Source organism: Peromyscus leucopus, chromosome X (assembly GCF_004664715.2).
Source record: "Peromyscus leucopus breed LL Stock chromosome X, UCI_PerLeu_2.1, whole genome shotgun sequence".
Classification (NCBI taxonomy): Eukaryota; Metazoa; Chordata; class Mammalia; order Rodentia; family Cricetidae; genus Peromyscus; species Peromyscus leucopus.
In genome coordinates this window covers 38536178-38557047 of record NC_051083.1, presented here as the reverse complement: position 1 = coordinate 38557047, position 20870 = coordinate 38536178, and the positions used below count along the sequence as shown (strand labels likewise).

The 20870-nt window shown below is 40.8% G+C and overlaps 1 protein-coding gene across 1 annotated transcript; it reads right to left on the bottom strand.

The window, feature by feature from the left end:
- Positions 1-13844: 13844 nt before the first annotated feature.
- Positions 13845-20344, bottom strand: LOC119086696 (claudin-34-like). Its single transcript, XM_037199305.1, has 3 exons — positions 20241-20344; positions 15228-15307; positions 13845-14629 (listed from the first exon to the last, which is right to left on the bottom strand). The coding sequence occupies exon 3, from the start codon at positions 14602-14604 to the stop codon at positions 13975-13977; it is 630 nt and encodes a 209-aa protein (XP_037055200.1). The 5' UTR covers positions 14605-14629; positions 15228-15307; positions 20241-20344; the 3' UTR covers positions 13845-13974.
- Between the last annotated feature and the right edge of the window lie 526 nt (positions 20345-20870).

The following is a 20870-nucleotide window of genomic DNA, read 5'->3' as shown; positions in this document are numbered from 1 at the left end:
CTGGATAAACTAAGTAAAGCCTGGACAACATTTGTCTAGTTTAGATATACCTAACAGATAATGATCCCTGATCCTCAAGCACTTCAGAGATCTGAGAATATGGCATCTTAGTAAAAAAAGTTTCTCATGATAGAGAAATGCCAGCTCCTAGCAGCATCCTGTACCTCCTCCAAGGAACATGGAAGAACTTCCACCTGCTTCAAATGTAGCAAAGACAGTCATGGAGTGGATAACTGCTTTGCATCTTTTTTTTCGAGACAGAGTTTCTCTGTATGGCTTTGGAGCCTGTCCTGGAACTCACTCTGTAGATCAGGCTGGCCTCAAACTCACAAAGATCTGCCTGCCAAGAAAATCCAGAGAATCATAAGGATGATACAAATTGAAAGGAAAAAGTCAAAGTACCTTTATTTGCAGATGATATGATAGTATACATAAGTGATGCTAAGAATTCCACCAGGGAACCCCTACAGCTGATAAACACTTTCAGCAAAGTAGCTGAATACAAAATTAACTCATGCAAATCATCAGCCCTCCTAAAAACAAATGACAAATGGTCTGAGAAAGAAATCAGAGAAACACTTTTCACAATAGCCTCATCTTGGTGTAACTCTAAACAATAAAGTGAAAGACTTGTATGATAAAAACTTCAAGACTTTGAAGAAAGAATTTAGAGAAGAAATCAGAAGATGGAAAGCTCTCTCATGCTCATAGATCAGTAAAGTTAACATAATAAAAATGGCCATCCTAGTAGAACAATCTACAAATTCAATGCAATTTCCATCAATAGTCCAACACAATTCTTCACAGATTCTGAAAGGACAATTTTCAGCTTCATATGGAAAAATAGAAAAACCCAGGATAGCTAAAACAATCCCGAACAATAAAAGAATGTCTAGAGATATTACCATTCCTGGTTTCAAGTTGAACTGCAAAGCTCTAGTAATAAAAACAGCATGGTATTGCCATAAAAACAGAGACATCAATCAATGGAATCAAATTGAAGACCCAGACACAAGTCTACACGCCTACGGACATCTGATTTTTGATAAAGAAGCCAGAAATACACACTAGAAAAAAAATTGCATTTTCAATTAGTGGTGGTGGTAAAACTTGTATGTCTGCATGTAGAAGAATACAAATAGATCCATATCTATCACCCTGCACAACACTCAAGTCCAAATTGATCAAACATCTCAACATAAAATCAGATGCACTGAACCTGATAGAAGAGAAAGTGGGGAATAGCCTTGAACTCAGTGGCCCAGGAGAAAACCTCCTGAACAGGACATCAATAGCACAGGCACTAAGATCAACAATTAATAAATGGGATCTCATGAAACTGAGAAGCTTTTGTAAGGCAAAAGACACTATCAGTAGAGCAAAGTGGCAGCCTACCGAATGGGAAAAGATTTTTTACCAACTCTACATCTTATAGAAGACTAATATCCAAAGTATATAGAGAAGTCAAGAAACTAGATATCAAACGAAGACAAAAAACTAATCCATTTTTAAAATGGGGTAAATTCTAAATAGAAAATTCTAAATAGAGGAAAACACATGGCTGAGAAACCCTTAAAGAAATGTTCAATATTCTTAGACATCAGGGAACTATAAACCAAAACTACTTAGAGTTTTCAAATTACACCCACAAGAATGTCTAAGATCAGTAACACAAGCAATAGCTTATACTGGAAAGGATGCAGAATAAGGAGAACAAGCATCTGTTGCTGTGGGGAGTGTTGTGGGGAAATCAATATGGCAATTCCTTAGAAAATTGGGAATCGGGGAATTTGAGATACCTTAAGACCCAGCTATATTACTCTTGGGTTTATACCCAAAGAACACTTCATCTTACCACAAGGACACTTGCTTGACAACTTTTATTGCTACTTTATTCATAATAGGTAGAACTGGAAACAACCTAGATGTTCCTCAATAGAGGAACAGATAAAGAAAATCCTGTACATTTACACAATGGAAAATTACTCAGCTGTTTAAAAAAAAATGACATCATGAAATTCTCAGGCAAATGGATGCAACCAGGAGAAAAATCATTCTAATTCAGGTAACCCAGGCCCAGAATGATTAATATGATATGCATTTGCTTATATATGGATATTAGCCTTTAAATAAATGATAACCAAGCTACAATTCATGGTCCCTGAGAAATTAGTTATAGAAAAAGGACTATGGGGGTGTTGTGTGGATCTCCCTAGAAGGAAAAAATAGAATAGATTTTATGGATGGACTAGAGACAATGGGGAAGGTATGGGGGGAATCAGGTAAAGAGGTGGGTAGTGGAGTTGAGGGAAAATGTGAGGTGAGACAGTTAGAACTGAAGATCATTTGAGTTACTGGATGAAGCCTCTATGATGACAGTTAGTGTGTTCAACAATCTGATTACTGTGGTAAGCCAGTTCAGGCACTCTCTCCACTATTGTGGATTCCTGGGAATTTCCCTAGCACCAGGTTTCTCCCTATCCCCAAGTCTCCCTCTATCAAGGTATCTTTTTCATTGCTCTCCCACTCCATCCCTGTTCCAGCTTGACCATCTTGTTCCCTTGTGTTCTCATATCTTATTCCCTACCCTTTATTGCACTCCACCCCCAGTTTACTCATTGAGATCTCATCTATTTCCCTTTCCTAGGGTGATCCATGCATCCCTCTACCTCAGTTTACGGTACAATATTTTAGGCTCAGTTAACTGTTTATGTTTAAGTCCTGAATTTTATGTGGATAGCAGGCAATTAAGCAGTTAATCAATTAACCAAGTCCAGGGTGGGGATGAGGGTGTGGGTGGGTCAGGGTGGGAAACAGCTTTGTGCCCAGATCATTGTGGGAAAGGTTTCACAGACAGCTAGGGCTATGGAGGGTGGTCTGTCCTTGCAGCCAAAGTTTCAAGGTTCTCTCCTTGTGTTCTGAGGTTGCACATAGGATAGAAAATGTATTTTACATTTGGGATGCTTTTCAATGCCAATCTTTTTCGAAACTGCTGATACGCACACTGTGTGCTTCTGCCTCTTGCTTTGCATGGGTTGCCATGGTTACTCACAGACTTCTTATCCCCTCCCATTGTCTTCTCATAGACTGCTTCCAGCAGGGGCTGCACTTTCAGGCTCAAGCTGCTTACTGGCCCAGGATATGTTTTGCTGATAACAAAATGTTAGCCTATAATGTTTTAGTTGTACCCTAGAAATGTAGGTTAGTGCATGACTCCTTTACTCATCCCTTGATTTCCCCATAGCTCAGCTTTTCGCCTTTGTAACCCTTGTAGCTGTCTCCTTGAAGAGATAATGTTATAAGCCAAACTTTTACAACCACAACTGCAGCCACCCACTAATCAAAACCTGACAAGTTTATTCTGCATGTGTCCATTATCGTTTACTAAGGAATGTGTTGTGACCCTCAGAAGAAGTTTGTGTAACTTTATTATCGCCAGAGTTTGCTGTTGTATGTATATATAAGCCTTGGAAAGTTGAAGCTGTGGCAGAAGAATAAAGAGCATGACCTGAACAGTTCATTTATGAATTTACTTATAGATAAGAAATTTTCCTAATCCCTGCTACTCTAAAAAGCATTCTTTCTGCTACCCTAGATGCAAACCTGAGAGCTAGTCTTTCAGGCTGCAGTAGTCTTTTGGTGTTAGAAGGGAAGGCCTTGTTTCCTTGGTGTCCTCCATCCCCTGAGGCTCTTATACTCTTTCTGCCTCCTGTTCTATGAGGTTCTCTGAGCGCTGAAGTGAGAGATTTGATCAAAGTATCTAATTTAGGGCTGAGTGTTCCAAGTTCTCTCACTCTCTGCATAATGCCTGGCTGTGGTTCTCTGTATCTGTTTCCACCTGCTGCAGGAGGAAGCTTTTCTGATAATGGCTGAGCACTGATACTGATCTATGAATATAGCAGAGCATCATTAGGAGGAGTCATTTTATTGCTATGTTACTTTAGTAGAATGGTAAGTTTTGGATTTACCCTAGGTTCCTTGGCTGTATAATCTCAGGTTCTTCATCACCCAATCAGTGCTAGGTATGGGTTCCATCTTGTGGAGTCGGCCTTAAATCAAATCAGGTTGTCTTAGCTAGTGTTCTATTACTGTGAAGAGACACCATGCCAAAGGCAATACTTATAAAAGGAAACATTTATTTGTGGACTTGCTTACATTTTCAGATGCTTAGTCCATTATCATCATGGTGGGAGCATGGCAGAATGCATTCAGGCAGGTGTGGTGCTAGAGAAGTAGCTGAGAGTACATCCTGATCCACAGGCAGAGGCAGAGAGAGATTCTGGGTTTAGCGTGGGCTTCTGAAACCTCAAATCTCTCCCCCAAACACACTTCCTTCAATAAGGCCACACTTTCTGATCCTTTGAAATAATGCCACTCTCTGGTGACTAAGCATTCAATTCTATCAGCCTATGGGAGCTATTCTAATACAAACCACCACACAGATACTGGGTAGTTAATACCATTGCATTTGTGAGACCATTGTATTAACATATCTTGATTGCAGGACACCATTGTAGAACAAAGGGTTTGTAGCTGATTTTGTGTTTGCATTTTTAATTTGATAGTGTGCAGAGTACCTCGCAGTACCAATAACACAATCCCGTAGGAGAGAAGACTCTGAGTTGGCACCAGCTCTCCATCTCCATCTTCAATTAGTTGTGTAGATGTTTTCTTCAGCAATGCAGCCTTGTTGTCAGTTTGTGGAAGGCACCTTGTAGCCTTGGGAAAAGCCTGGGTTGTTTGGGGGTTGCTATGGAACCACTTTAGCCAACAATTCAATTAAATGTAATCTACTGCCGTTATTGGAAGCTTCATTTTGTGACAAAAGATTGCCAGCTTTGTGTCCCCTGTTATTTGACACTTTAATTTAGATGACCTTCATATAATGTAGGTATTTTAGGAAGCTCTGACTGTATTAGGTTTCCATACTACCACCTAAATGGCCCTTAATTTTAGCTGTCTCTCCTCATATTCTCTCCCTTGTCACCCTCTTCCCTTCAGTTCCCAACTTGATACTTGTTATTATTCCTCTCCACTTCTGGAGCCAGGCAAAATGCTTAGTCACTCCAGGGCCTTATGTACTATGTAATTCGAGCGCAGCGTGGTCACATAATCTATGCGTGGCATAGCTATGTAAGCCCATATATGCACATGCCAGGTGACCAATAAAAGCAGCCTCTACCTGCTCCCGCTCTTCCTCTCGACAGAGGTAGCATGCACTTCTCTCTCTCCTCTCCCCACCCCCCACTTCCACCCCATCCAACCCCACACCTTTCTTTTCAGTAGGCTTACCCACCTCCACCCTTTCTATTCCATAATAAAAACTCTTATAGTGGATTCCATTGTACCTTGTGTTTTCTCACTTTTGGTAAACAACACCAACAAATAAATAAAAATATTCCCACACCAATCTCCCTCCCCTCATCAATTCATAACTACTATTTCTATTTCACCTTCTTAGGGAAATTTATCTGTTCACTCTAGTCCCTTACTTTACACCTAACCTCTGGCTCTACAGATTATAGCTTGGTTATCATGGATTTAATAGCTAATATTCACATATAAGTGAATACATACTATATTTGTCTTTCTGGGTCTGCATTACCTCACTCAGGAAGATTTTTTTTCTAGTTTCAATACTTGCAAGTTTTATGATTTCATTTTTGTAAACAGATGAGTTATATCCCATCGTGATGATGTACCATATTTTGTTTATCCATTCCTCTGTTGAAGAACATCTAGGTTGTTTCCAATGACATGATCACTGGGACTAACTATTAAGTGTGGGAGACCCAAAACAGCTTGACCACACAGTTGCCATGACAGGCTTATTGGTAGGAAACACCTGGATCCAGGAAAAAGCGATAAGCTGTCTCCACCCAGGGATGAGCCAGCATCTAAGGGGAAGTACCTGATGTGGTACCTGAGTTACCCATTCAGAGGTCCTTATTGGAGGACCAAAAATTACATCAACAGTTCCATTTGTAAAACAGCAATGTGTAAGAGGGAAAGGATATTCAAAGTCCATATGTAGACACAGAGGTGAGATAGATGTCATAGTAATGGTTACTAGAAGAGAAGTTGTAGTCATGGAAGCCAGAAAACAACATATTTTTAATGTTCAAATCAAACTCTATTAGAATTTCCTTGATCTCACGAGAGTCTCTGTCTGATGGATTCTTCTCCATTTTTCTTTCATCTTTAAGGTTGGACTTGAAAGTAATGAATCTAGGATATTCCTTGAAAAACAGTGATAGTTATTGGAGAAGTTACAATCTCAGTTTGAAGGACCTTTTTGGCAACTTCTGCAATAAACCCCAGGGTGGCTTCCACTGTGATACTGTCTAGCAGTTCAGGGACAGGTCATTTTTTCCTCTCCTTACTGAAATAAAAGACAGAAAAAAATGAAGTATTATTTGGAATCATGGAGTGTCCCAGTGGAGCCAACATATATCACCATGGAAATTCCCCCTTGTGGATTTTAGACTCATTAGTAAAATAAATGAAGGATAGTCTCAAATTGAAACTCAAAGACAAATAACTATAGTTCAGAACATTATACGGGTATAGGCAAGGTATAAATCTGGGAGCTGTCCAGAGGAGGAGAGTGAAGAAGAGAAGGGAACAAAATAAAATATGCAGTTTGAGGTGAGACTACCACAGTCAAAGGGCAGCAGGCAGTGACAGTGAAGGGGGGAACTTCAGAGAGTAAGGAGTCCACAGTACTGGGGAAGTGAAAGCATATGTAGGCTGGTGACCCGTCTAGCAGGCCAGGTTATTCAAGGGTCTCGAGGAGGGACCACCTGGGAATCAATGGGGGGGGGCGAGAGGGAAAGGAGACCAAGCACGTGAAGAAAGACAGAGTCAGTCTGAGTTGCATCAAGGTCTCCTTTATTGACTGGGTGTTAGGGCTTATAAGCAGGGCTTCAGGTAGGGAGGGGAGCAGGAGGAGCAAGGAGAGAAGAAAGGGAATTCCTAAGGGAGGGTCAGCAGGAGGTCGCTTTGGTCCCAGGCCTGATTTAGCACAGGTTCCAAGAAGTTTATTTAATCGTACATTCCGTGGTTAAGCTAAGGGCCTCCTGTTTACACGAGGCTTGATAAATCGTGGAAGGTTACACAGGTTCAAGACACAGCTGTCCGGAGTCGGTCCCCAACAGTTCCCCCTCTTTTCTCAAAAATGAACCAAGTCCATGTGATCGGGGTTGTGGAGGTCCGAGAGAGCCTCTGTCTTAGGCTATACAGGGGGACTTCCACGCATGGCAGGTGCCATGTTGAGCTGGTTTCAATGACCTCTGTACGCTGTTGATCTGCGTGGGCCCTGTACTATTCCCGTCATTGAGTACTCTCTAGCAAGACCGTGGGGACGTTAGGGCTTTAGGACACTGAATCTGAGTCCTTGATGGGGCTCCTGGCCGGCCTCCTCAGAATCTACTCTGTGATAATGAATCGAGATGTGTCGTGGTAAGGCCGAATCAATCTGATTTTTGATAAACCGAGTCAACCGCTGAAAGACCCAGTGACCAAAGGTAATGAGAAGGAGAAGGAAAATAATCAGGGGGGCCAGGAGGGTGGGTATCAGGGTAGAAAGCCAAGGGGATTCTTTAAAGCTTCTATATAGAAGGGCAAACCCTGCTCCTAAGAGCAAGAGCCGCATCTTACTGCAGCCCCATAAAGGCTAATAAAGGAAAAACCCATAAGATTACAATTCCCATACAATTTCGTTTCACAAGATCATGGTCTGGGTACAGAGTGATCACAGACGGGTAATTTGCATCAACAGGTACATTTTTCCTGAAACCTCAAGGGGGGGGTATCAAGGCGGGAGTGGAGTTTACACAAAGGTCACAGTGGTCCTTCCTGGAACACCTGCAACTATCCCAGTCACAGTTGAGCACATCTCTTAACTGAAATCTCTTACATTGTTATATGGTTGCAGGGGAGATTGAACAATGGCTAAGTCAGGTTGCTCTTGGAACTAGATTTTTAGTTTCTCATTTCCTGGTGCTTGAAGTTTTCTCTTTTCCTGAGGCTTGGGGGTGTAAGCCTAAAGGGCTAGAGTCTTTCACTCCCCCATTTTCTTTTTGGCAAATTTTAATCTTAGAATTATGGCATTACATTTGGTAACTCATGGCCTGTTTTAGTAACTCATGGCCTGTAATGGCCATGCATAGTTCATGTACAATTAGCCATCTGGTCTCTATGCCAGGGAGTTTTCTTTTGACCCAGCATTTCAGCCTTTTTTGAACAAGGAAAATGGGACGATGTATTTTTTTTTTCTGGAACTGCTTCAAGCTGGCATTGGGGCGTCGTTATCAGGGCCCCTCCCCCAAAAGGCTGAAAAGCTGGTCAAAGACTGGGCAGGGGGCATTTGTCAGTAGCATGTAGCTGCCTGACCCCATAGTGACAGAGAAGAATCATGTTAGCTGGGCTGGTCCACGTTAGCCTTTAGCACGTCCGGAGTCCATAGTCGTCTGGAGTGGTGGAGTCAGCAACTGAAACTTGGAGGTGTCTGCCAGCCAAGTAGAAATCTGTTGAGACAGATTTAAACTAGGAACAGAGGTTAAAATTTATGAACTTATTTGAAACCTTAGGTCCATACCCTTAGTAATGGGGAAAGCACTAATCCCAAGACCAGGAGAGAGGAAAAATACCATCTTTAGGAATACTTATCTGGGGTTCTTTCGACCTCTGTGGATTGGGTCTATGTTTTTATGACTCTTTTGATCCTTTGAGGCCTTTTTGCAGAATGACATAAAAGTTTTAGATACATTAGTATTTACCAATCTGTACTGAAATCCATATTGTAGACAAAGCAGATAATGGGTATCTGTAAAACAGCAGAAGTAGACTTATACCTTTGAGTCCCAACAAGAACTACAGATTTGGGCATTTTACTTCTGTCCAGAAAGCCAGGTGTAAGTTGGACAGAGATTTTAAGCCTGGTGAAAAGCACTTTTAGGTTTACATTTAAACATATCTAGATGACATCTAAAACAAATCCAAAATGTTGAGCTTGTGACTGAACAGTAAGTGGTCATTGCTCTACCAGCTCATCAGGACTCCTAAATGTTAAGCTCTGAACCATAGAACAGGAGAGTAATCTGAAATATATCTTATTTTAGACTCATATCTGAACCTTTATGATTTATTTAAATTTTTATATCTTAGAACATTTTTTTTTGTTTAAAGTGAGCTTACAAGATAACTATGGCCTTGCAGAAAGATCTGGTTGTCTGATGCTGCCATGCTGACAAAGTTAGAGCTAGCCTAGCCATCAGTACTATCAGAAATCTGAGAAGGATAAACTATATCTGAGTGCAGACCAGGAAGCTTTCAATCCTATAAATTACAGTGATCGATCCCTACCCAGGTCTCCATAGCGTTGGAGGTACCAGTCAGAATAATATCAATCTTCTACCACCATCAAGCCCATAAGGCAGAGTACCTTTTCTGTGGAATAGGGACACGGAAGACTGACAGTGTCCTACTACTTGTCCATAGTCTGGGCTGGGTCCTGGAGGCAGGCGTTGCATTGGGGCATCTTGCCCTGTGGTCAGTGTCGTTTACAATTCAGTTGGCATCTTTTTGTCATTCCATATCTTTTTTGGAGACCTTGGGAGTCATTGCTAGGAGCTGGGGAGCTGGGAGTCTCTGTTTCCCATAGTAAGTTTTTAATCAAATAATTTTAATGTAATATTTATTAGATCATTGACAGGTTTGAGGGCCATTATCTATTAAATGTATCTGAACCAAACAAATCTAGGCCTAATCTTGAAAATATCTCTAAGTTTGGTAATAATGACCAGGCTAATTTGTTTCCCTATAGATATATTAGTCAAATATACCTCTCAGTTTTTTTTTATTTAAATAGAACCATTTATGCTTTAAACTAGTATCTGGATAGCCAGATGACTAGTATTAACTTGTATTCCTTAACACAGAAGGACATGCATGCAAACTCAGACATTCAAAACCAAACATACATGTGGCCACATTTTCATTCATACCTGCAGAATAGACAGGCATTTTTAAAACTATGACCCTTTGGAGTCTCCATGTAACAACAGAATAGCAAGAGAAAGAAATCTGAAACATGTTTACTTAAACTTTAAAGTTATACCTTAAAGTTTTGTTTTATTTTTTTAAACCCTCATGACATGCTTAAGCCTTTAAATTTTTATATCTTAAACTGCTTCCTCAAGTCAAAAAATCATTTATTTAAACTTTTATTTTAACTAACAATAATTTGAAACCAATTTTCTTAAATGATGGCAAGTATTTGTAACATATTGAACTCAAATGACCAAAACCCATGTAAATTTTTATTTTTTTCTGTGGAAACAAAAGCATAATTTTCCTAGTATCTTGAACTGGTAATTTAACATTTCTTTTTCAAGCAATATCAGTGTTATGCCCAGATCGCATCCCCAAAGAAGCCACTGGAGACCTCAGGTACAGAATGCAAAAGCAAGGTTTATACAAATGAAGTTTACAAGCCTGGGCAGGGGGGCTAGTTCCAAACCTCTCACACACAGCAGGGAGGTTGGAAGGAGCACACGCCTTTCTTTGTGAGGCTAATACAGACCACATAATTCATCTCCCACCGCCCGCGTCCCTCTTTAGGTTCATATCAGTAGTTTTTCATGTTATCTTTATTTCTCATTTGTTCAGCAACTGTATTTAGGAGTTTTATGAGCTGTCTTCGGGGTTTGGGGAGTTTGGGATGTTTTATGACCACTTAGTCTCTGTCAGATGGTCGTATATCCTAACTCTGTGTTTTCTTAAGTTTCTGTAGTTGATAAAGCCACCTGGAAAAAGGCATCTAAGTTCTTATCTACATATAAGAATCCTGGTTTTAGCTTCTCTTTGTCTGTAGGGGATGAAGTGGGGCGGGGGTGGTTTACTGAGGTTTCACAATCAGGACAGAGAAGGGTTAACAAGAGAAATTCCTGGCTGGCAGAAGAGACCTTGAAGTTATCACAGTAAAGGAAGGGAGGGGGAGCAGTGGTCATAAAGTATGTTCTTGGCTGCCAGTGTTCCTGAAAAAAAAGTTTTTGTTAACTCCTCTGACTAAAGTCAGATTCTCTGTTCAGTGTTCACACAGTTTTGTCAGTTGCAGGCAGCCATTGTCCTGTCCAGAGCAGGACATGAGAATCTTAGCCCACCTGTACCGAGAGAATGCACCCCCACCCTCGTGAGAGCAGCCAGCTGCCTGAGTCCTGATAGTAAGAGAGCTAGGGAGGGAGGGAGGTGGCCCTCGCTGTGCCTCTCTCTCCTTCTCCCCGGGAAAATAAGGGAGGTGAGTAGCAGAAACAGATGACATTTACACAGACAATCCAAGTACCAGCACATCAACACTGAGATGATGATGGCCTCACTCACAGCAAGCAAGCCCCTCGATTGTGGCTCGCACATCCTTCTGGTGGGCTAGGCAAAGGTCTAGTGGAGAAGAAGGGGACTGTCCCATAGCGTCCGTCACAGTCAAGTCAACAATGAGAACAGTTAACACACTACACACAAGACCAAGGGCACACGAAAGAAAAACTTTGCCCCAACGAGACAACCAACAAAGCTCCAAGAACAATGACAGCCTGATGTGCTCTGTGGAGAGTGACCCTCCAGTCTCAATCACACCAAAAACAATCCAGACTCTAGGATCTCTGTCCTTGATCAAACAGACATCAGGGGGCTTTCACATCCCTGTCAGTCAGACATGTACCTTATTTCTTGGAAGAGAAACAGAGTGTAAAGTAACAATGACCACAATAAAACATACAAAAAAACCCCCACAAAATGGCTCTAACAATTTCCCAGAACAAAATACAAAGTGGCACTTCCTCCCACCATGGGGAAAGGTACCCAAAGATGCTCCTCTCCTGAGCACTCCCTGGAGGAGACACCTAAAATCAAATGGTCACCTCTGAGGTGGCCCCAAATGGCTCGGGACTAGGGGGTCCCTTGCCCAAATCAGGGAATGAGACGTCTCTCTTTCCCTCCCAGGATCACTGTCCGGACACATCTGTCCCAGTGAGAGCCCGCAAAGTACAAATTGAGCCTGCAAAGTACAGATCAGTCGACTGGCACAAAACGTAATGAGACAAGACAGAGACAAGACAGAGAGTGCTCTTACCGGTAGATGTCAATAAACCTCTGGACCCTTGAGGGTCCCAGTGGGGTCTTTTGGTCTTTTGTTCAATGTGATTTGTGGCAACCTCACTCTTACCGTCTTCTGGGATGGACACATCGTTTAATAGGTCCTCAGCAAGTGCCAGAATATGTGACACCCTACTATCCTTTTCTGAATCCTTTAAAACATCTCTGATTACTCCATAGAAACTAAAGAATGCATCGGGGACATTCTCTCCATCCTTAAGCAAGTTATTGATATCCTTTCCAACTTTATTCCATGTCAAAAGGTGGATGCCCGGGCCATTAATAACCAGCCAGGGACATTTTTCTTTCACGAAACAGAAAAACTTAATTAAATCTCTCTCTCTCTTTTTTTTTTTGTTTTGTTTTTGACTCTTATACCCCTCTCCCTGAAATCTTCATTTCCTTAATGAAGAGAGCCTCTTTAGAGAGTACTTTACCCATTGATTGGTGAACGGCACTTACCTCAAGGTTGCCCTTGGCGCACGAGTGATGCTGTTGGGGCACCTCTACCCTAGTGAGTCTGGCCAGACCCCGTTTTCTCTTTGCCGTCCAATAGTGAGCCGCCGTGCCTCGAGCCCCATGTTCGGGCGCCACTTGACCCGTCCAGCAAGCCAGGTTATTCAAGGGTCTCGAGGAGGGACCACCTGGGAATCAATGGGGGGGGGAGAGAGGGAAAGGAGACCAAGCACGTGAAGAAAGACAGAGTCAGTCTGAGTTGCATCAAGGTCTCCTTTATTGACTGGGTGTTAGGGCTTATAAGCAGGGCTTCAGGTAGGGAGGGGAGCAGGAGGAGCAAGGAGAGAAGAAAGGGAATTCCTAAGGGAGGGTCAGCAGGAGGTCGCTTTGGTCCCAGGCCCCTGCAGCTAGCTGATTTAGCACAGGTTCCAAGAAGTTTATTTAATCGTACATTCCATGGTTAAGCTAAGGGCCTCCTGTTTACACGAGGCTTGATAAATCGTGAAAGGTTACACAGGTTCAAGATACAGCTGTCCGGAGTCGGTCCCCAACAGGCTGGGGTCAGCGTCCCAAAGAAAGTGACAGAAGAGAAGGACAAAGAATTGTTCCACCCTTCTGAACCACGACTCAAGAAGACACTTGCTCAAACAGGTTCACTGTTGCTCTATTCATAATATCCATTCATTGGAAATAACCTAGATGTCTGTCAATGAGTGAGTGGAAAAAGAAAATGTAGGAAAAAACTTACAGAATGGGATATTACTTGGCTGTTAAAAAAATGAAATGATTAAATTTTCAGGTAAATGGATAGAACTAGAAAATAATCGGTGACCTAGACACAGAAAGACTAACATTTTATAAATGAGTGTATCACTTATGTAGCTATTAGCTGTTAATGCTTCATTAAGAAAACTACCATCCAGAGGTTAGTTACAGAGTATTTGACCAGGGAGGAGAGATTAATTTCCCAAGGAAAGGGACATAGAGTAGAATGATATAGATAGATAAGAGGGAAGGGAGAAACAGTCCAGGTTCTGTTTTGAGCCTTGGATTCAAGAGCAATGTGAGAGATTAATGTACTCTGACACTCACTTCAATATGGATTAAGTTTATTATTTACTTTTGTTGACAGTAATAAAACACAGATTTTATATGACAATTCAAATGAGATTTTATTTAATGAAAGCCCATAATCCAAATAATGAATTAAGGAAACAAAAAAAGATAAGAGAAGGTCAACTTGACCATTTTTTCCCCCACAGGCCACATTTGGCATCATTTTGAGTTCTTTGAAAACTTATGTAAACACATGATGAATGCTATCTTTGTTGGAGTATCAAGGTGGTGTAAGATAGCAATTTACTTTTAAATTTTGGAACGGGGTGTCTTGCTTATGGCTAAATTCAAAGAAAGGAAAATTGTGCCACTGAGGAGAAAAAAAACAGCAGCTATAATTGCCAGAGCTATGGCACTGCCCATCTTCTGAGTGTCAGGGTGGGAAGGCATATTGAAAGATGGTGGAAAGGCAACCCCCCACTTGCGAATGGTGGATACGTAATTTAATAAAATAGCAAGGTAAAGAAAGCTGCTAGCGATGACATTCAGAATTCCTGAAAGGCTGAATGGATTGCAGATGGCATTCCGAGGTACTCTTCTCATACACATGCTCCAAAGAGCAATAATGGTGGTGATTTTCCCAAAGAGCCCAAGCAAGCTAGACACCAGCAGCAGGTGCTGGTTTATTCGAATATACAGTGGAACAAAGGAGTCACGGTAGTTGTATTGATGACATATTCTGATGTTGCTGGAATTGTTGCCATTGTGGAAAACACAGGCTTTCCATATGCCCACAAAAGCTACTGTAGGCTTGAAAGTCATTTGATCTTCATAGTGCCATACTTGCCACTGAGGGAGCCCCATGGAGATGCAGCAAAGTATCCAGGCTACCATGGTCAAAGCAAAACCTATTATTTGGTGATTATAGTTTTTCAACATGATGATGACAGCAAATACTCGAGAACTGCAAAGATATACAGGACAAGATGAAGACAGTTATTCAAGACAAGGACAGTGTACTTGGGTTTACAGTACTTGGAGAAAAGTGCTATGTTTGACAGAGTGGGCCTTGGCCTAAAGATCTGCTGACTTGGATGTGGTATGAGAAAAGTCTGAGAAGGCCCCTGTGGCAATATGTCCAGGCAGGTAGATAATCCACACAACCTCTGTACTGTGTAATTCTACATTTGCCATGAACTTCCAGAAATCCCGCTGCCTCTCCTTCCCAAGGGCTAGTATGAGAGGCATGAGACCTGACATCTGATCAGTAGCATGCTATTTTCAGGGGAACACAGGGGTAGGAAGTGTGAGAAGTTTTTCCTAGTGATGTGACAAACATTGCCTGATCATTCATTGTTCTTGGACATTTGGATTAGCTCAAAGCTTCACCTGTTAAGGACATTACCATAAACAAGAATGCATACATGAAACATACATGTGTTGTCATTTCTCTTGAGTAGATACTAAGGCATTCAACTTGAGGGAGACAGTGTCAAGTTCATATAGTTTACACTGTGGAATTTATAAAACACTTTCACACCAGTTGCATGAGTTTTCCATACCCAGTAGCTAATCTGGAAATTTTCAACTTCTTTTTGACTTCCTCCTCATTAGCTGAGTCCAATACACCAACACATCAATACTGAAAGATAGTAAATAAATAGAAACTCATAAAGTAGTAGAAAATTAAATTATTCTGATATGTGTAATATGAAACATATTATGCATTATCTTTAAGCAACTCATTTCACTGTAATACTTAAAATATGTTGTATCCTAGAAAAATTTGTGAACATGGATAATGCTCACACTTAGGCAATTGTAAAATACAAAGAAACTATACATATACCCATAGTTTTATGGTTGGTTTTGATTGTCTACTTGAAACAATATAAGAATGATCAGAGAAGGGAGTCTCAATGAGGAATTGTCTGTATTTGGTTGGTCTGTAGGCCTGCATGTGAAAAAATTATCTTGTTAACGCTAATTGAAGTAGGAAAACCTACCTAGTGTGGGTAGCATCATTCCCCAAGAAGGGGATTATGAGCTGTATGTGAGTGTAGAACTGCATCTGAGTGCTAAAAGGAACACATTAATTCATTGTTCCCTGTTCTGGACTATGGATGTGATGTGCCTAGCTGTTTCAGGTTCTTGCCACCTTGACTTGATGGATCTTGATCTGGAAATATGAGCCAAATAAACCCCTTCTCCAGTAAGTTGCTGGGTTTTTTTTTTACAGTATTTTATGCCAGAAACAGAAAGAAAAACTAAGATACACAGCATAAGTTGCATCTATTCGTTCATGTTTGTATTTACTTTGTCTATCTTAAACTATGTTGGGTAGATTTTAATATGATAAACTTGAGTCCTTGGAATCAGGTTGGTCTACCTTTGTTTTAAGCTAAATGTCTGTCGCATTGCTTCTCTCATTGAACTTTTTTTGTGTTTTTTTGTTGTTGTTTGTTTGTTTATATTGGACAGGATCTTACAATGTTAGCCCAACTTTTCTCCAACTTCATATGTAGTCCACGTTGGTCTCAGATGTGAAACAACCCTTTCTCAGACTCTGAGTGCTGAGATTATATGTGTGACTACCATACATAACTTGTGTAAGGATTCTTGTTGGTTTTTTTTTTATGGTGATGATGCTTGCAGTGTGTGTGTGTGTGTGTGTGTGTGTGTGTGTGAAAGGTAGGTTCCCAGGACTATTGAATGTTACTGAAATGTACTACCATGAATCCATACCCCTATAACTGGGAAAGCTTTTCCACAGGATGTGTTTTTAAGAAGTCTGTACATGTGTGTCCTTCCTCGTGTCCCCAACAAGAAAATTTAAGGATTATTTTGAGGTGGGCCAAAGAGAACTCAGGTCCCTGAAGTCAACACTTACCAAATCAGGAGAATTTAACAACTAGAAACAAAGATCTAAAGGCATCTTGTCTTTTGCTGATCAAGAAGCAGTATTTAGAGGCAACATGGCTTTTAATAATCCTTTGTTAATACCATAGGTTGTACTTGTAGCATGATTTCTAGGCAATGCTTATTAAAGATGGTCTCTCTGGGAGTCAGTGTGTATATATATGTAAATATATGCTCTAATTGAGCAAAAGATGAAGAGACAGAGACACATGTGCACAGAAGTTCTAAGTCAATCAAATGGAGGACTCAAAGTGGTAGAAATGAGGAGAGTAGATGTCACCTTGTACCTGAGACCTGATCTGAAATGAAGGCTCAGATTATCAGTCTATCCTTGGGTGCAGGTCAATAGCAGGTGTAGTTGAAGGTGAATGAAGAGAGTGAGGCTAGAGAAGTCATCCAAATCAACATTTGGAAAACATTTGGGAGCGTGTTTAAGAGTCTTTCTTAGTAATACATTGGCATAAGGTGAGGAATTGTTGACATTATTGTACCCAGAGGCTTTCTGCAAAGGGCCTCATAAATAACCATCATTCTGTTTGACCTGATAATCCTAAACATACTTTTCTTTGTTGCTGAATATTAAAGGTGGGGGGCATACATATTAGACAAGCACTCTACTACTGAATTATTATTATTAAACATTATGTTGAAAGGTGAACAAACTTGTCTTGATTCCAAGAGTAGTCCATGTTCACATGTTTTTTTGCTGAGGTTGGTTTGACTGATCTGAGAAATAGCCTCATAGAATAGGACTAACTGCCATTAAGATCATTCTGGAGCCCAGAATACACTTGAAGTTGTGATCCTCTAGCTTCTTGGAGAATGATCATGTGGGCTTTTTTTCCAGTCTTCTTTCGTGGTCTCATCTCTGGGGACCGGGAAAATCACCTGGAAACATTTTGCCCAATAAAGTATGTCTTTTATATTAAATTTGCTTGATTTGGATTACTACATTGGCAGAGACGTCATATCAGGGTACATAAACATTTCATCTAATTCTTGAAGTATCTCATGAGCTGCCTGTCTTTCCGGGGTTTGGTGAGGTAAAGGAATACAGGCATGTTTTCTAGCAAAAAAGTTCCAGCCAGAAATTCAACTGGAAATGGTTTAAAAAACCTGTTGTGTTTGCCTGGGCCAGTCCTTCTGCTTACAATCATAAATGATTCACAACCTTCTTGTATGTGCTGGCATGCTCAGACAATTTGGAATGGAGTTATAGAATTTTCTGAGGTAGAAAATTGGGAATCAATCTACCTCAAGACCCAATGATACCACTCTTAGCCTTACACCCAAGGGATGCTCAAGCATACCACATGGACACTTGCTCAACTATGTTCATGCCAGCATTAGTCATAATGGGCAAAACCTGGGAGCATGCTAGATGCCCCTCAACTGAAGAATGGATAAAGAAAATGTGATACTTATACACAATAGAGTATTACTCAGCTGTAAAAAAAAAATGACAACATGAACTTTGCAGGTGAATGGATGGAACTAGAAAATATCATCCTGAGTGAGGTAACCCAGACTCAGAAAGACAAACATGGTATGTACTCACTCATAAGTAGATACTAGATGTAAAGCAAAGAATAATCAGACTACAACCCACAACTCCAGAGAAGCTAAGAGACAAGGAGGACCCTAAGAGGGATGTACAGATCACCTTGAGATGGGGAGACAGAGAAATATGGAAGACTTCTGGGTCTTGAATGAGAAAAGTGGTTGAATGCATTAAACTGGGCTTAATGAGTCATCCTAGTAGGAGCTTGGAAAATAGTAGTGCTGAGAGCATTATAAAGTATGTAGGATTGGGTCAAAAGGCTTCAAAAGGGATCAAATAGCAGCCATTGAAATAGATACCATTCTTGGGAAACATTTGAAAAGAATGTGGCTTCTTTTTGCCCTTCTAAAAATTTGCCAGAGGCTAAACTGAAGACTTTTGAATTAATGTCTTTGAAAGAGGAAATTTATGACAGCCTAATATTAACTAAAAAACATGATTATTGGTGATCATTGTTATGCATATCTACAATGAAAAAGATAGGTAAAATAGAAATACAGACTGTAGAGTTAGATGGGAAAAAAGAATCAGGAAATACAATGTTGGACCCAAGTACTGTTCCCAAGCATATGAGAAGTTAGGAGAAAGGGAAAGACTCCATCTAGCTGAGATTCCAATTTTAGAAAAGAATTGAAGGAAAGGTTACCCAGAAAAGAAAGCCATAAGTAATTGAAATCTTATGAAAATGTAATTCAAGGACTGGGCCTAGCTCAACCCCCAACAGCCAGCATAACTTGGAAATATCAGACACATCGTTTCAGATTTAGAGTCAAGAGAGATACAGGAAAAGGGTTGTGGAATCTCCCACACAGTTAAGAAAAGCCAGCAAGGCATGTTCTGTGGCAGGAGTATCCCTGCATGGAGCTCTTTGTGAATAGCTCTTTGTGAAGCTGTGAAAGTGAAATCTGGCATGCACTGGAGACCCCAACATGTTGGAGATGAAAACCTGTGCGATACCTGCCAAGAACTGCAGACAAGGTAGGAAACCAGCCCAAGACAGAGACCTGAGTTGCAGACAATAAGGCTGGAAAGGAAGAGTCATCTATATCCTCTGCCATAGGACATAGAGAGACATGACTTGGAATTATCCCGATGTTTTTTTGTCTTGGATTGGTCCAGTATTTCCCCACTATGTCCTTTTTCTTCTTATTTGGAATGGTAATGCATGTTCTATGCCACTTTATATTGGAAGTATATGATTTGCTTTTTGATTTTATATGTGGTTTCAGTTAAGAAATTGTCTTGAGTGTCAGGAGAGACTTTGGACTTTGAGAGAGTAATGAGACCGGGGAAGGACCACAGGAACTTTGGAAGTTGAATGGAATGCATTTTGCACTTTCAGAATGTTACAGAGCCTATGGAAGCCAGGGAATTAGTGTAGTGATGTGAAAGAGAATTACCCCCCTAGGATCATATGTATGAGTGCTTTGTCCCTAGATAGTGGAATTGTTTGAGAAGGATTAGAAGGTATGACCTTGTTGAAGGCAGTGTGTCACTGTGGTGGACTTTGAGGTTTTAAAAGCTCATACAAGGCCCAGGCTCCATCTCTCTCCCTTTCCCTCTCTCTTTTTCTCTCTTTTGCTCATCCATTCTCTCTCTCCCCTTTTCCCTTTCTCTCTGCCTGCAATTTGTGGATCAGGTGTGAGTTCTCAGCTATGGATTCATTGCTTGCTACCATGATATTACAGACTAATCCTCTAAAACTGTAGGCAAGTCTCCAATTAAATGCTTACATTCATAAGAGTTGCCTTGACCAATATATCTCCACAGTAATAGAACAGTAAATAAGACAGAAGTTATCTCAAATACCATGGAATTCTGTTAAGGAAGTCTAGGGGTTAAACCCCACAGAGTCAAAACACATAATGATGGTTGCTAGGGCCCAGAGCATGGAGAAATAAGAGGTGACATTTGATAATTATAGAATTTAGCTAGAGAAGATAGAAAGTTTTGAAGGTTTCCCAACACAGCAGTGTATGATCTTTCTGTTGTGGAACTATACACTCAAAATGGTCAGTGGTGAATTTTGATAGGAATAAATTTTTAACCTCATTATTTAGAGTACACAATAAAGATAGATGGAAGCTCTACTAACCAGAGATGCTGCCGTCAAGTGAACTGATGGTAGGTGATGTAACAGGACAGCCAGCTTTATAGACCAGTGGAGCTGACAAGGAATCTGCTCCTCTCATGTGTCTTTTGAGGCTTCTTGCTGACTTCACAGTGAGCTCTGGGCTCTTGGCCTTTTATTGGCTACTTTTAGTTCTAAGAATTCTATTGTGTCATCAAATTCCAAGCCTCACTTGATCTCACCTACCTGTTTTCTGTCACTAATGTTTGAGTCTTGACACTGTTGGTGGGGTGGGGGGAGACTGTGGCATTGTCTGTGCTCTCTTTTGTGATGTACTTTCTTGTCAACATTTGCAGGATTTGCTGTTTACCAATGGGATTCCGTCTTCATGGTCTTTATATACCTGACTGATTCAGACCTGTCATCAGTTGCTTTCCCTTTCTCCCTCTTTGAAGAATAGTTTCTATCCTGTTATAAGAGGAGGTGATACTTTAGAAAATTCATTGCCACTTAGAGATGCATTTTATGTTGGAAATATGTGGTTTGCTTTTTGAATGTACATTGGATTACATTTAGGAGATTCCCTTGAGAATCAGGAAAGACTATGATCTTTGAGACCTTGGTGAGACTGTAAAGGTCTCCAGGGATTTTTGA

What these genes read in the sequence shown, in the direction of transcription:
- LOC119086696 (XM_037199305.1), bottom strand. Translation starts at nt 14,604, where the DNA reads ATGTTGAAAAACTATAATCACCAAATAATAGGTTTTGCTTTGACCATG.